The 14,738-nt window shown below is 52.8% G+C and overlaps 1 protein-coding gene across 7 annotated transcripts in view; it reads right to left on the reverse strand.

The window, feature by feature from the left end:
* Positions 1-13,950, reverse strand: part of KDM8 (lysine (K)-specific demethylase 8) — a 24,642-nt gene extending 10,692 nt beyond the window's left edge. Inside the window, exons 1-8 of one of the 7 annotated variants that reach the window (XR_001359792.1) lie at positions 13,373-13,950; positions 11,588-12,110; positions 9,318-9,484; positions 5,956-6,088; positions 4,305-4,471; positions 3,624-3,756; positions 2,341-2,611; positions 469-1,656 (exon numbers count right to left, since the gene is read on the reverse strand). Coding sequence is in view for 6 of the 7 variants with exons in the window: in XM_014529852.1 (XP_014385338.1) it covers positions 3,624-3,756; positions 4,305-4,471; positions 5,956-6,088; positions 9,318-9,484; positions 11,588-12,082 (1,095 nt within the window). In the remaining variant the exon portion in view is untranslated. Of the gene's footprint in view, positions 1-468; positions 1,657-2,340; positions 2,612-3,623; positions 3,757-4,304; positions 4,472-5,955; positions 6,089-9,317; positions 9,485-11,587; positions 12,111-13,372 lie in introns of those variants that run through there. The other 6 variants (XM_014529852.1, XM_014529851.1, XM_014529849.1 and 3 more) reach the window with 6 other exon arrangements.
* Positions 13,951-14,738: the final 788 nt, after the last annotated feature.

Here is a 14,738-nt window from a genome sequence, read left to right on the forward strand (position 1 = left end):
AAAAAATGAAGGGGATGATTTAAAAAAATAAAAATGGAATCATATTATATATATTATATGTATTACTTTGAAATCTGCTTTTTTCATTTCACCACGAATCTCTCAAGTCGATACATATGTGTCTGACTCATTCTTTTGGATATTTCTTTATTGACAGATACACTGTTATTAACTCACCTTTCCCCCTACTGGTGGACATTGGGGTTGTTTTGCCCATTTAGGGTGTTTGCTAGTGTTTCATCAACAGCCTAATAGTTTGGTCCTTATATTCATACTAGTGGCCCGGTGCATGAAATTCGTGCACATTAAAATGGAATTAATTAGAGGAAATATTTTAATATTGCTGTTTGCCCTTTCTCTATAATAGAAGTGTCAGAGACAAAAGAAAATTAGTAAAATGTATATAAAAATCTCCCTCCTGTCAGAGTCTGGGGTGTGCCACGGGACCCAGAGTCAAGTCCCTGCCCACCCGTGCACACCTTGAAATCGCGCGAGACCCAGACCCGGCCGGCCCCACCTCCATCAAGCCCCACAAGGCAGGGGGCTCGGCCTCAGGTCCCCTGGCCCCGTCACGAGGGCGTGACGACCATATGCATATTAGCTCTTTATTATATAAGATACTATGTGCAAAAGCAGAACTGAGACAAGGAGTATGTGCTTTTTAAATTTTCATAGCTTCTGCCAGGTTATTTGCCCCAAAGTTAAATGATTTAGACTCTTCCCAGCAATTAATCTGAGCGCCCATTTTCCTACATCTTTGGAGATTATCACTGTGTGAAAAGGTCAGTTTCACACACCGGCCCTGGGGATCCATTGGAGGAGTGGAGGGACGCCAGGCGCGGCCCTCGGGCTTCAGGGCGGAGTTGGCTTGGCCTCAAGCTCTGAGGCTGAAATGGTGTTGAAGGAAAGAAGTTCCCCCAGGATTCCTCAAAAATCTGTCTTTCTGTCTCCTCCTTCATTCTCTCTTCCTTCCCACAAACAGTTTACAAAATGCCAGACCCTGCACTAAGCGCTGGGCAGAGCCAGATGTGACGTGACCTATAGCCCCTGGTGCAGAGGGACCGAAGGCCATGGTAACTGAGCGCCAGCTGTGCTCTTGCAGCTCCCCCTGCTACTCTCGCAATGACCCTAGGAAGCGTCGGTAACTTCAACCGACCCCAACCGACCTAACTAACCAAAGGTCAGGGCACTGGCGACCCGAGAGGTTAAGTAACCAGCCGACGACACACAGCCAGCCAGGGCCAGTGCTGGATACAGTGCTGTTCTGCCTGAACTGCAAGTGCACATCCTGACCCACGCACACCCTCTGGCTCCGCCTCTGCCGAGCAAGCAGGCTTCCTCCTGGCGGAGGGAGATGCCCAGGCCCGTGCGGGGTGCATGCCTACAGCAGAGGTGGACGTGCACACGGCACGTCTCTAGCCCACAGCTCTCTTTCCAGGCCTCCAGGTGACAGTGAACTGAGCAGAGACGGGGCCGGGAGGAATGCAGAAGCAGGAATGGAAGGACGTCTGTGAGCCCTGCTGGAGGGGCCCCGCAGCCAAGTGAACCGCACCGAGTGCCGTGGAGGAGGGGAAATGTAGGAGCGCAGAGATGGGGTCAGGAAGGGCCACGGGGTGGTCCGTCAGGTGAGAAGGTGAGAAGGCCAAGCGAGGAAACCTTAGCCCCATGGTCACTGACCTGGATGGTCAATGCAGCAGACCCATGACCAAACCCGTCAGAGCTTTACAGAGCCCCTGGGCTGGGAGCGGGCTGCCGGGTGCGGCGGAAGAGCTGCAAAGCACTGATGCTGACCGCGCACACCTCGTGAAGGTCCTTGCCCACCACAGGTGCGGGTGGACAGCCCCTGAGAGCTCCCCTTGTCCCGGCCAACAGGGATGGTTCAGGCCCCCGCAGACAAGCTGCATTCCCGGCCCTCGCTAGTAAGACTCTGAAATGACAAAACGGCACAGCTGCTTTGGAAAACAGTTTGGCAGTTAGTTCCTAAAAGGTGAAACGCAGAGCTACCACGTGGCGTTACCAGCAATTCCACTCAGTACACACCTAACAGAAACGAAAACGATGTCCACACACACACTTTACACGAGTGTCTACAGCAGCGTTTCTTTTCTAAATCCTCACCCGAGGACCTGCTTTTACTGATTTTCAGAGAGAGAGGAAGGAGAGAGAGATATGTGAGAGAGAAACATCGACTGGTTGCCTCCCATACGCGCCCCGACCGGGGATGGAACCCGAAACCTAGCTTTGTGCCAACAGCGAATCGAACCCACAACCTTTTTGGTGTACGGGACGATGCTCCAACCAACCGAGCCACCCAGCCAGGACTCCAGCAGCTGAGGAAACCTTAGCCCCATGGTCACTGACCTGGACGGTCAATGCAGCAGACCCATGACCAAACCGGTCAGAGCTTTACAGAGCCCCTGGGCTGGGAGCGGGCTGCCGGGTGCGGCGGAAGAGCTGCAAAGCACTGATGCTGACCGCGCACACCTCGTGAAGGTCCTTGCCCACCACAGGTGCGGGTGGACAGCCCCTGAGAGCTCCCCTTGTCCCGGCCAACAGGGATGGTTCAGGCCCCCGCAGACAAGCTGCATTCCCGGCCCTCGCTAGTAAGACTCTGAAATGACAAAACGGCACAGCTGCTTTGGAAAACAGTTTGGCAGTTAGTTCCTAAAAGGTGAAACGCAGAGCTACCACGTGGCGTTACCAGCAATTCCACTCAGTACACACCTAACAGAAACGAAAACGATGTCCACACACACACTTTACACGAGTGTCTACAGCAGCGTTTCTTTTCTAAATCCTCACCCGAGGACCTGCTTTTACTGATTTTCAGAGAGAGAGGAAGGAGAGAGAGATATGTGAGAGAGAAACATCGACTGGTTGCCTCCCATACGCGCCCCGACCGGGGATGGAACCCGAAACCTAGCTTTGTGCCAACAGCGAATCGAACCCACAACCTTTTTGGTGTACGGGACGATGCTCCAACCAACCGAGCCACCCAGCCAGGACTCCAGCAGCATTTTGATACTGACGGAAAGTGCACACAGCTCAAATGCCCCCAACTGACGAATGGATAAACAGCACATGGCCTCTCCATACAGTGGAATACGATCAGCCGTAAAGAGGAATGAATGTGACAGATGCCACAACCCGGATGAGCCTTGGAAACATGAGGCTCAGTGAAGGAAGCCAGACTCAGAAGGCCACACACTGCATGACTCCATCTACAGGAAATGCCCAGAACCGGCAAATCCATAGAAACAGTAGCAGGTTAGTAGTTGCCTGGAGATGGGGGGAAAGGGAGTGGGAAGCGACTATGACTTAGTTTGGGGTTTCTTTTGGGAGTGATAAAAATTTTCCGGAATTACATAGTAGGGATGGTTGCACAATGTTAGAATATACTCAAGACACTGAAATGTACAACAAAGTTTTTGAAATGAGCCCCTCACGTCCTGTCACGTGGCCCACCTGCCTACCCAGTAGCCTGCCTTCCTGGCTGTGGCTGCCTCCTGTCAAGACTCTTAGAGACTGACCACTCCCAAGCCTCCAGTGCAGTGCACGGACTTATGTGCCCAAATGTAATGTGTTCCTCCAATAAGTATTAGAAAGGAGTCAGAATGACATACCTCGTTGAGGATGTAGCAGCTGATGAACTCACTGACCGTCATGAGCCTCTGGGACCATTCCTCGTCGGTGTACCTAGAGCCCACTTCCACCGGGACAGTGCGGCAGCCAGCAATTTCTTGTATATACTCCAAGCTGTCAGAAAATATACACGTCATTTCATCACTATTGCTCGTGCTTGCAGGGCACTCTGCTCAGCACGCTGGACACTGGTCTCCTCTCAGCATCACCACTTTCGAGGTGGAAGCTGCCACCCCCATTGCACTACCACCTGTCGCCAACCTTTTGGACCTCACGTTGTTAATCCTCACCTGAGGATAATTTTTCCATTGACTTTTAGAGAGAGTGGAAGGGAGGGATGGAGAGAGAAAGATAGAAACAATGATGCGAGAGACACACATTGACTAGTTGCTTCCCGAATGCGCTCTGATCAAGGCTGGGGACCGAACCTGCAACCCAGGTACGTGCCCTTGCCCTGCAGCCTTCAGTGTGCAGGCTGATGTTCTAACCACTGACCCACCAGGCCAGGGCTGTCAGTTCTTGTTTAACCCTCAGCCACCCATCCCAGGGCCTGGTAGTGACGTGTCCAGGGGCTGTGCTCCTTAGAGGTGCTGGGGAGGAGTGCAGGGAGTCTGGGAATGCTGAAATGGAGGGAGAACCTCTGGCCCTCAGCAGCCACCCACCTCCACTTCTTCATGCACGGCCAATGGTCGGCCACGCCTTCCAAGATCACAGGCGTCTGTGGAATCAAATAATGCTTCCTGAAATGCTGCAGGGACGGACAGTGAAGCCGGGGGACTGCTTTCTCTGACCTCATATCAGGAATCGAAACATGGCCATTCCTGGCTTTCTGTTTAAAATAAAACAAAACAGGTGGCAACCACCAAGGAATTTGCATCAATAGTAGGCGAGCTTTGGGTCATTAATAACAGTAATAGCTAACATTTATTATCATTATTGCTGCTGCTGCTACTGTTCACTTCTCCTGAGAGCAAGGTATTTTTTTCTTTACCAGGTCATTTCCAATGTTTGTTCAATTATAAAAGTAGTATGTTGCTTTCACAGAAATTCTGCATTAGAGGAAAACTTACTATCCCACACTCCACCATCTAACATAAGGGCATTCTTTCTCCTTCCCTAGTGCCTTCCCCACCATTTCAGACACATTGCTGATCCGTGGGTAATATACTCATGATGAACACGCAACTCTGCCTCTCCCGTCCAATAATTTATCTAAAGCAGTTTCCCTGATACCACCAGTCAACAGGGATGGTTCAGGCCCCCGCAGACAAGCTGCATTCCCGGCCCTCGCTAGTAAGACTCTGAAATGACAAAACAGCGCAGCTGCTTTGGAAAACAGTTTGGCAGTTCATTCCTAAAAGGTGAAACGCAGAGCTACCACGTGGCGTTACCAGCAATTCCACTCAGTACACACCTAACAGAAACGAAAACGATGTCCACACACACACTTTACACGAGTGTCTACAGCAGCGTTTCTTTTCTAAATCCTCACCCGAGGACCTGCTTTTACTGATTTTCAGAGAGAGAGGAAGGAGAGAGAGATATGTGAGAGAGAAACATCGACTGGTTGCCTCCCATACGCGCCCCGACCGGGGATGGAACCCGCAACCTAGCTTTGTGCCAACAGCGAATCGAACCCACAACCTTTTTGGTGTACGGGACGATGCTCCAACCAACCGAGCCACCCGGCCAGGACTCCAGCAGCATTTTGATACTGACGGAAAGTGCACACAGCTCAAATGCCCCCAACTGACGAATGGATAAACAGCACATGGCCTCTCCATACAGTGGAATACGATCAGCCGTAAAGAGGAATGAATGTGACAGATGCCACAACCCGGATGAGCCTGGGAAACATGAGGCTCAGTGAAGGAAGCCAGACTCAGAAGGCCACACACTGCATGACTCCATCTACAGGAAATGCCCAGAACTGGCAAATCCATAGAAACAGTAGCAGGTTAGTAGTTGCCTGGAGATGGGGGGAAAGGGAGTGGGAAGCGACTATGACTTAGTTTGGGGTTTCTTTTGGGAGTGATAAAAATTTTCCGGAATTACATAGTAGGGATGGTTGCACAATGTTAGAATATACTCAAGACACTGAAATGTACAACAAAGTTTTTGAAATGAGCCCCTCACGTCCTGTCACGTGGCCCACCTGCCTACCCAGTAGCCTGCCTTCCTGGCTGTGGCTGCCTCCTGTCAAGACTCTTAGAGACTGACCACTCCCAAGCCTCCAGTGCAGTGCACGGACTTATGTGCCCAAATGTAATGTGTTCCTCCAATAAGTATTAGAAAGGAGTCAGAATGACATACCTCGTTGAGGATGTAGCAGCTGATGAACTCACTGACCGTCATGAGCCTCTGGGACCATTCCTCGTCGGTGTACCTAGAGCCCACTTCCACCGGGACAGTGCGGCAGCCAGCAATTTCTTGTATATACTCCAAGCTGTCAGAAAATATACACGTCATTTCATCACTATTGCTCGTGCTTGCAGGGCACTCTGCTCAGCACGCTGGACACTGGTCTCCTCTCAGCATCACCACTTTCGAGGTGGAAGCTGCCACCCCCATTGCACTACCACCTGTCGCCAACCTTTTGGACCTCACGGACCACCGGTTGGCGACCACTGGACTAGACCCCACGGGCAGAGGTGAGGCTCCGCCCACCTGGCGCTGGATGGCTTTGCAGACAGATCCAATAAACCTCATTTGCCTCAATTCTCCACGGCTGCTCTGCTACAGCTTGCCTTGTCACGCAGCTGAGTAAATGGCCAGCAGTACAGGGTGGAGAGGTGCCTGGGTCTCAACCCTGGTGGCCTGGCACTGACTCCAGACCCTGCCGCAATAGACCTGGGGATCGAGCAAGTTACCTACCCTCGCTGAGCCTCTGGTCATCACTGCAAAATGGTGGCGACGACTGTGCCTGTCCCACAGGAACCAGGACAAAGAGAGTTAAACATGGCAAGGGCCTGTCTTGGCACCTGGTACGCAGTGAAACATGTACCACACAGCAAACATGTAACACCATTGGCATGCAGTGAAACATGTACCATGCCTGGCACACAGCAAACACGCAACACCACTGGCATGCAGTGAAACATGGAACACGCCTGGCACGCAGTGAAACATGCCTGGCACGTATGCTGCATGCTTGCTGGCACGTGGGCTGCTGCAGTCAGAGCTCCTCTGTCTCAGTGGGAGCCACTTCCTCCACAAGGCTACCACCGTGGCAGGCTGACTCGCTCACCCTTCCCTAGAGACCCTCCTCATTTCCAAAAAGATGCGCAGCTATGGTGATACGGCCACTCTCCAGCTGCCAGCCTCCCTGAGCCTGAGCCTGAGGCGGGACTACAGGCAGGTGTGAGGAGGAAGCAAACACAAGAGTCGTAGGTGCCCAGAGAAGGGGACAGGCTGTTTCTGGGGCTCTTATTTCTACTCTGAAACTGCAGGGCCCTCGAGAAAGTGTGCAGGCTGATGTTCTAACCACTGACCCACCAGACCAGGGCTGTCAGTTCTTGTTTAACCCTCAGCCACCCACCCCAGGGCCTGGTAGTGACGTGTCCAGGGGCTGTGCTCCTTAGAGGTGCTGGGGAGGAGTGCAGGGAGTCTGGGAATGCTGAAATGGAGGGAGAACCTCTGGCCCTCAGCAGCCACCCACCTCCACTTCTTCATGCACGGCCAATGGTCGGCCACGCCTTCCAAGATCACAGGCGTCTGTGGAATCAAATAATGCTTCCTGAAATGCTGCAGGGACGGACAGTGAAGCCGGGGGACTGCTTTCTCTGACCTCATATCAGGAATCGAAACATGGCCATTCCTGGCTTTCTGTTTAAAATAAAACAAAACAGGTGGCAACCACCAAGGAATTTGCATCAATAGTAGGCGAGCTTTGGGTCATTAATAACAGTAATAGCTAACATTTATTATCATTATTGCTGCTGCTGCTACTGTTCACTTCTCCTGAGAGCAAGGTATTTTTTTCTTTACCAGGTCATTTCCAATGTTTGTTCAATTATAAAAGTAGTATGTTGCTTTCACAGAAATTCTGCATTAGAGGAAAACTTACTATCCCACACTCCACCATCTAACATAAGGGCATTCTTTCTCCTTCCCTAGTGTCTTTCCCACCATTTCAGACACATTGCTGATCAGTGGGTAATATACTCATGATGAACACGCAACTCTGCCTCTCCCGTCCAATAATTTATCTAAAGCAGTTTCCCTGATACCACCAGTTCTTGCAATGTCCCGGGAGTGGTTGCATTATAATTTACTTAATCATCTCCCAACTGACTGACCTGAGTAAGTTACTGTCTCTGAGCTTCCATTTCCTTATGTTAAACTACTGGGAGACGAGCTCTCATGTGTGAACCCAGGGTGACCGCCTGGCGTGTGTCAGTGTCCTCTGCCCCCATCGCCGGACCCCAAGCCAGTTCTCCACATTTGCAGCAGTGGTAGCAGCGCAGCTAACATCCTTACATGCAGGCGATGTGCTGGGACCTGTACCTGCTTGTTCTCTTCACTGTCACAACAAGCTTTTATGTTCACACTAGAGGCCCAGTGCACGAAATTCATGCATGGGTAGGGTCCCTAGCGGCTGCTGGCTGCCTGCTGCCGGCCGGGGCCTCCCTTCACTGGCTGCCGGCAGGGGCCTTCTTTCATTCTGCACCGCCCCCTGGTGATCAGTCAGCATACGTCATAGTGAGCAATCAAACTCCCTGTTGGTTGAACTCCCAAGGGGACACTTTGCATATTAGGCTTTTATATATGTAGATGTCCCTCATCAAAGAGGCCTTCCCTGAACACTCCCTGAAGCTGCCTCCCCCCATCTTTTACAGCCTCACTCTACTGTCAGTGCTGAGAGGACAGGGCCTGGGCCCTTCTGTACCATCACCTAGCGCTGGCCACAAAATTCCCAAGATCCTACAAAACTGTTTAAGAGACTTAATCCTGGACTGCCCTGAAGCCCGGATTAAAAACGGCTTCGGGCAAGCAAGTGGGAGGGTGAGAGTCTTAGATCTGGCGAAGATCCAGAGCTCTGACTGTTGCTGTTTGTTTTTAATCCTTACCCGAGGATTTACTTATTTATTATTGTTTAAAGTATTACATATGTCTCCTTTTCCCCCTATTTTTATTTTTTTAATTTCAGAGATGAAGGGGGAGAAAGAAACACTGACGTGAGAGAGACACATCCATCGGTTGCTTCCTGTATGCACCTTACCAGGGATTGAACCCGCAACCCAGGTGTGTGTCCTGACCAAGAATTGAATCCACAACTTTTTGTTGTTGTTGTTAATCCTCACCTGAGGATAATTTTTCCATTGACTTTTAGAGAGAGTGGAAGGGAGGGATGGAGAGAGAAAGATAGAAACAATGATGCGAGAGACACACATTGACTAGTTGCTTCCCGAATGCGCTCTGATCAAGGCTGGGGACCGAACCTGCAACCCAGGTACGTGCCCTTGCCCTGCAGCCTTCAGTGTGCAGGCTGATGTTCTAACCACTGACCCACCAGGCCAGGGCTGTCAGTTCTTGTTTAACCCTCAGCCACCCATCCCAGGGCCTGGTAGTGACGTGTCCAGGGGCTGTGCTCCTTAGAGGTGCTGGGGAGGAGTGCAGGGAGTCTGGGAATGCTGAAATGGAGGGAGAACCTCTGGCCCTCAGCAGCCACCCACCTCCACTTCTTCATGCACGGCCAATGGTCGGCCACGCCTTCCAAGATCACAGGCGTCTGTGGAATCAAATAATGCTTCCTGAAATGCTGCAGGGACGGACAGTGAAGCCGGGGGACTGCTTTCTCTGACCTCATATCAGGAATCGAAACATGGCCATTCCTGGCTTTCTGTTTAAAATAAAACAAAACAGGTGGCAACCACCAAGGAATTTGCATCAATAGTAGGCGAGCTTTGGGTCATTAATAACAGTAATAGCTAACATTTATTATCATTATTGCTGCTGCTGCTACTGTTCACTTCTCCTGAGAGCAGGGTATTTTTTTCTTTACCAGGTCATTTCCAATGTTTGTTCAATTATAAAAGTAGTATGTTGCTTTCACAGAAATTCTGCATTAGAGGAAAACTTACTATCCCACACTCCACCATCTAACATAAGGGCATTCTTTCTCCTTCCCTAGTGCCTTCCCCACCATTTCAGACACATTGCTGATCCGTGGGTAATATACTCATGATGAACACGCAACTCTGCCTCTCCCGTCCAATAATTTATCTAAAGCAGTTTCCCTGATACCACCAGTCCTTGCAATGTCCCGGGAGTGGTTGCATTATAATTTACTTAATCATCTCCCAACTGACTGACCTGAGTAAGTTACTGTCTCTGAGCTTCCATTTCCTTATGTTAAACTACTGGGAGACGAGCTCTCATGTGTGAACCCAGGGTGACCGCCTGGCGTGTGTCAGTGTCCTCTGCCCCCATCGCCGGACCCCAAGCCAGTTCTCCACATTTGCAGCAGTGGTAGCAGCGCAGCTAACATCCTTACATGCAGGCGATGTGCTGGGACCTGTACCTGCTTGTTCTCTTCACTGTCACAACAAGCTTTTATGTTCACACTAGAGGCCCAGTGCACGAAATTCATGCATGGGTAGGGTCCCTAGCGGCTGCTGGCTGCCTGCTGCCGGCCGGGGCCTCCCTTCACTGGCTGCCGGCAGGGGCCTTCTTTCATTCTGCACCGCCCCCTGGTGATCAGTCAGCATACGTCATAGTGAGCAATCAAACTCCCTGTTGGTTGAACTCCCAAGGGGACACTTTGCATATTAGGCTTTTATATATGTAGATGTCCCTCATCAAAGAGGCCTTCCCTGAACACTCCCTGAAGCTGCCTCCCCCCATCTTTTACAGCCTCACTCTACTGTCAGTGCTGAGAGGACAGGGCCTGGGCCCTTCTGTACCATCACCTAGCGCTGGCACATCTGGGCCACTGCTGGTGCTCCATAAAGCTGCTGAGAAAACCCCCTCTTACAGGCAAGGGAGCAGCGGGGGCACAGAGGGACTATGACACTTGCCTGACTCACAGGTAGTGGATGGCAGTGCGGGAGCTTGAGCCCAGGCAGGCTGGCTCCAGAGCCTGCGCTCTCAGGCCCTTATCTATTAGCATGTCCACTGGCCAACACCACCCACACCATGAGGACCACCTTGGCCACGAAGCCACCTCCATATGCCCTTGGACAGACTCAGCATGGGAAAGGGCACTGTAACACCTGGGTCAAAGGGGACAGGTTTTTGTCCCTTGATCTACACGTCTGCCCTGCCCTCTCCAAGGTCAGTGAACACACCATGTACTTAGCTCTTGGCACCCTTGGCAATGCTGGATATAGTACAAAAGCTTGTTTAATAATTTCACAGCTAAAAATGACTGCCTGTTTTTTAAAACCAAGATGAGGTTGAACATTTCCCCATACTTTTTTATAGATGTTTCCTCTTTGTGAACAGACCTGCCCAGAGGTCTGTGTGTCAGCACTGGGCTTTGAAGCCGTCTCAGTAAACCATCCTTTGCCACGTGCACTTAAATACCAGCAGGGACATGTGCAAGGATCTACAGGGCAGGACTGATCAGTCACCTGATCAGAAGACAGCTAACTGTGCTATCTCCCCCAAACTCAGCAGCACAGGGACAGAGGCAGCCAGCAAAGTGGGTGATACTTCAACCAGCTGACCAAGAAGCTGAAAGAGATGGGCTAGCTGGCTGCACTCTCACCCACACAATCCCTGAGCTGTTTCTCTTAGGAACGACGAAGCTGCACCCTCCCTCTCCCAAAAGGACACTGCTTCTGCAGAAACCGGAAGAAGAGATTGAGAAAATAGATGGAGCTGTTCTATTTCCAAGTCGATGGAGATGCTATTTTCAGCCAGAGAGGTGACTTGTCCCTTCTAGAAAAACAGGGCTGTTGGGTTGTGTTAGGTATGGTCGCGGACAATGCCACCAAGATACCTTTAAGCGGGGCTGCTCCGGGGCCGGACTTTGGGCAGGCCTTTTTCCAGGGGGAAGGTGCGCCTGGAGGACGGCAGCGACTTTAATGAGGATGTCATCGAAGATGGCCGCTCCCATCAGCAGGCCCATGTCACAGGCTCTGAGGGCTGCGGCCACGGTGGCCGAGTCCCCAGGCCCTTCACACAGGCACATGGCTTTCAGGAGGCAGCCGAAGGCATAAACCCGACGCCAGTCTTTGTCCACGTCCTGCCACAGCCCGGTATTGAGTTTCTCCCAGGAGTAGTCAAGGACCGCCTCGCTCGTCTGCAGACACTCGCTCCGTCTGCCCCCGTAGAAGAGGTCGGCGGCTTGCTGCAGCAGCACCACCACACTCCCCTCCACGCTCGCACCGAGGTCCAACCGCAGTTCTTCTTTAGTGCGGGGCAGGAGCGCCCGGAGGGCCTCCCAGAGAGCCCCTGGCCCCGCCAGCGCGTCTCGGTTGCTGTCTTCTGCCATCAGGCCCACTGCCAGCTCAGGCTGACTGCTGGTGGAGGAAGAAATAAGTTACAGCAAACACCATGAGGGACACATGAATCCATACAATTCTCTTTTTATAAAATAAAACTGTGATGACTCCAGTGGCCAACATGTCAACCACTGAGATTTAGAAAATATATACAGAGAGAGGGCGACCACATACAGACTTGGTCCCCGGTAGGTTCCTGCAGCTTCCTACACTTGTCCTTCTAACACACATCTCACGTGCCAGTGCGAGGGTCCTTCGACAATGGACTTCTCTGCTGGGCATAAGCTCTGAGGGCAGGGCCCCATCTGTCTGGGTCACCACTGTGTCTCCGGGGCCCGGCACAATACCAGGCGTGCAGTGGGCACAGGATAAATATCTGTTCAGGAAGAATATTTACCCCTCTTCTCTGGCAAATCTATCCCACCTTCAGCCCACCCTCAGCGACCCCCTGCAGGGGCCCGCCAAGGCTCTCGGGCAGTGTTTCCTGGAGCGTCTTTGATAGCAGCTGCCACATGCAGCACTCATACCTGCTCACACGTCTCTAATACCAGCTTGTGAGCTCTTCCAGGGCAAACACATCGCTCTGCATTTCCCTGGAACCTGAAAGCCGCCCAGCTCACAGCAGGCACTCAACGGAGGCTGCTGAACAAGCGAGACCTTAACTTCTCAGGAAGGAACCTGACGACAGGGCACCATTTGAAACTGAGGTCCTCAGGACTGACTTGGTTTCAATCCTCGCTCTGGAAATCCCATCCCTTTCTCTCTATACTCAGAGACCCGGCCTTCCCCTGGATAATCAGGACCCGCCCCCCCGCCTTGCCCCCCAGGCATCAGAAGGCAGCAGCCGGGCCTGCCGAATGGGGTCCCAGTCCCGGCCTCGGTCAGGCTGAACATGACATCTTGACGTACGTTATGGGTCAGCTCCTACTTTCCCGTGAGACCGGACAGACGGACCGGAAAAGACCTCAAAGCTCTCAAGATCAGAAGATTCATTTCCCTCACCTCACCTTCTCATCATGGGCACCCAGCACAACCGGAACCCCAAACCCACGGTGTCCCGTGCCTTTGCCGGAATAATCTACAGCCAAGTTCCTGCTTTTGGGCATTAGCGCCCGTCTCCTGAACGGCGCCCTTCATCAATAAAACAGCCCGTATTTCTCCACTTCAACCCCCGTGTCTAGCGTTTGGCTCTGCCTGCACCGGGTGGACGGGCTCTTTCTGTCGCCGTGACCCCAGCCCCTCGCCCCCCTGGACGGCCCCCCCTAAGCATGGTGACTTACCGGTCTTCGCATCCTGAGGGGCAACGCGATGCTGATGCTGAGTTAGCTCCTGCCGAGTGGCCGAGTGGGAAAGCCCGGTCCTTCAGGCGCCCAGCGCGCGGGCCCCACCTGCTCCCTCGGGCGCGGCACCTGCCCACACCCTCCCTCCTCCCCCAGGACTCACACCCTTTCCCTCCCTGCGCTGCCCCCCGGGTTGGGGTTCATCTCTGGCGGGCCATTCGGAACCCCGCGGTTCAAACGTTCCCAGTCCGCCGACCTCCAGGCCGAAGACAACGCCGATTGGTCCGGCAGCTACGAGTAAGAAACAAAAGACCGCGCAGGCGCACTAGAGTCAAACCAAGGCGATACAAGAACTGCGCAGGCGCAGAACATCCTGGCTTGCAAGCACGCGCAAAATTCTGAAATAAAATCATTGCCCATGCGCAGGGCTACTCGCTCCTACCCAAGGTTGCTCTGGTCTGGAGAGTTGGAGAGTTGCTACCCGGAATTCTCAGAGCGCATGCGCTGGCTCTGTCGCGTCTCTGACGAGCCTTCCAAGGCGCGTGCGCAAAGTTGTCCTCTCCGGATTGGATCTTTAATCCAACGCCTGCGCAGTTCTCCCCTCCTTGTGTAAGGACCTTCGTCGCGTCTGCGCCGCGTCGCGTCTCGCGGGGACTCGTTCCTATTGGTCCGTACCGCCCCCCCCCACGAGACGTCAGAGGTTCGCGCGAGGGGTGTGGACTCTCACAGCTGTCGGACGGAGTCCCTGGAGGAGCGGTGGGTCTCGCGGCCGGCCAGTCCGGGTTAAAGGTCTGCGGTCGGGGGCCGCGCATGGCTGGGCTGCTTCAGTTTTTCTCCCACGTGGGTCCTGCCTGCGGTTCCTCTGCGATGACAGCTTCACAGCCATCATGTTTATCCAATCTTTACAACTAAGGTTCTTAGCTTTGAGTTTCACAGCGGGGTAGCCCGAGCTCGGTGACATAAAGTGGCAAACCCTGTCCTTTGGAAAGTGACCGATGCTGACTTTGAGCTCCGGATGCTGCACCCGCGGCCGGTGCCCCCCCTCCCGCCAGGCCGCCTGATGCTGAGCGGGGGCGCCCCTGAGGGTGTGGTTTTGGGGAACCCAGGGACGCAGGCCATTGTAGCCTTGGACAGAGGCAGTAGAAAGTTCTGCTGATACTTAGTGTGGACTCCGAGTAGAAAAGAGAAGCGGATCCTATATGGTGTTAAATTACCCATGGCAGCTGTAAAAGAGGACGAAGCGGGCTTGGTTCAGGGGTCGACCGCGATGGGGGGTTGCGATGGGGAGGGCGATGGGACACAGCAAGTGCAGATCTGTCACCAAGAGCCGGGCGGGTCCGCGGATGGAAATATTACAGAGGAAACA

The sequence above is a fragment of the Myotis brandtii genome, unplaced genomic scaffold, assembly GCF_000412655.1.
Source record: "Myotis brandtii unplaced genomic scaffold, ASM41265v1 scaffold698, whole genome shotgun sequence".
Classification (NCBI taxonomy): domain Eukaryota; kingdom Metazoa; phylum Chordata; class Mammalia; order Chiroptera; family Vespertilionidae; genus Myotis; species Myotis brandtii.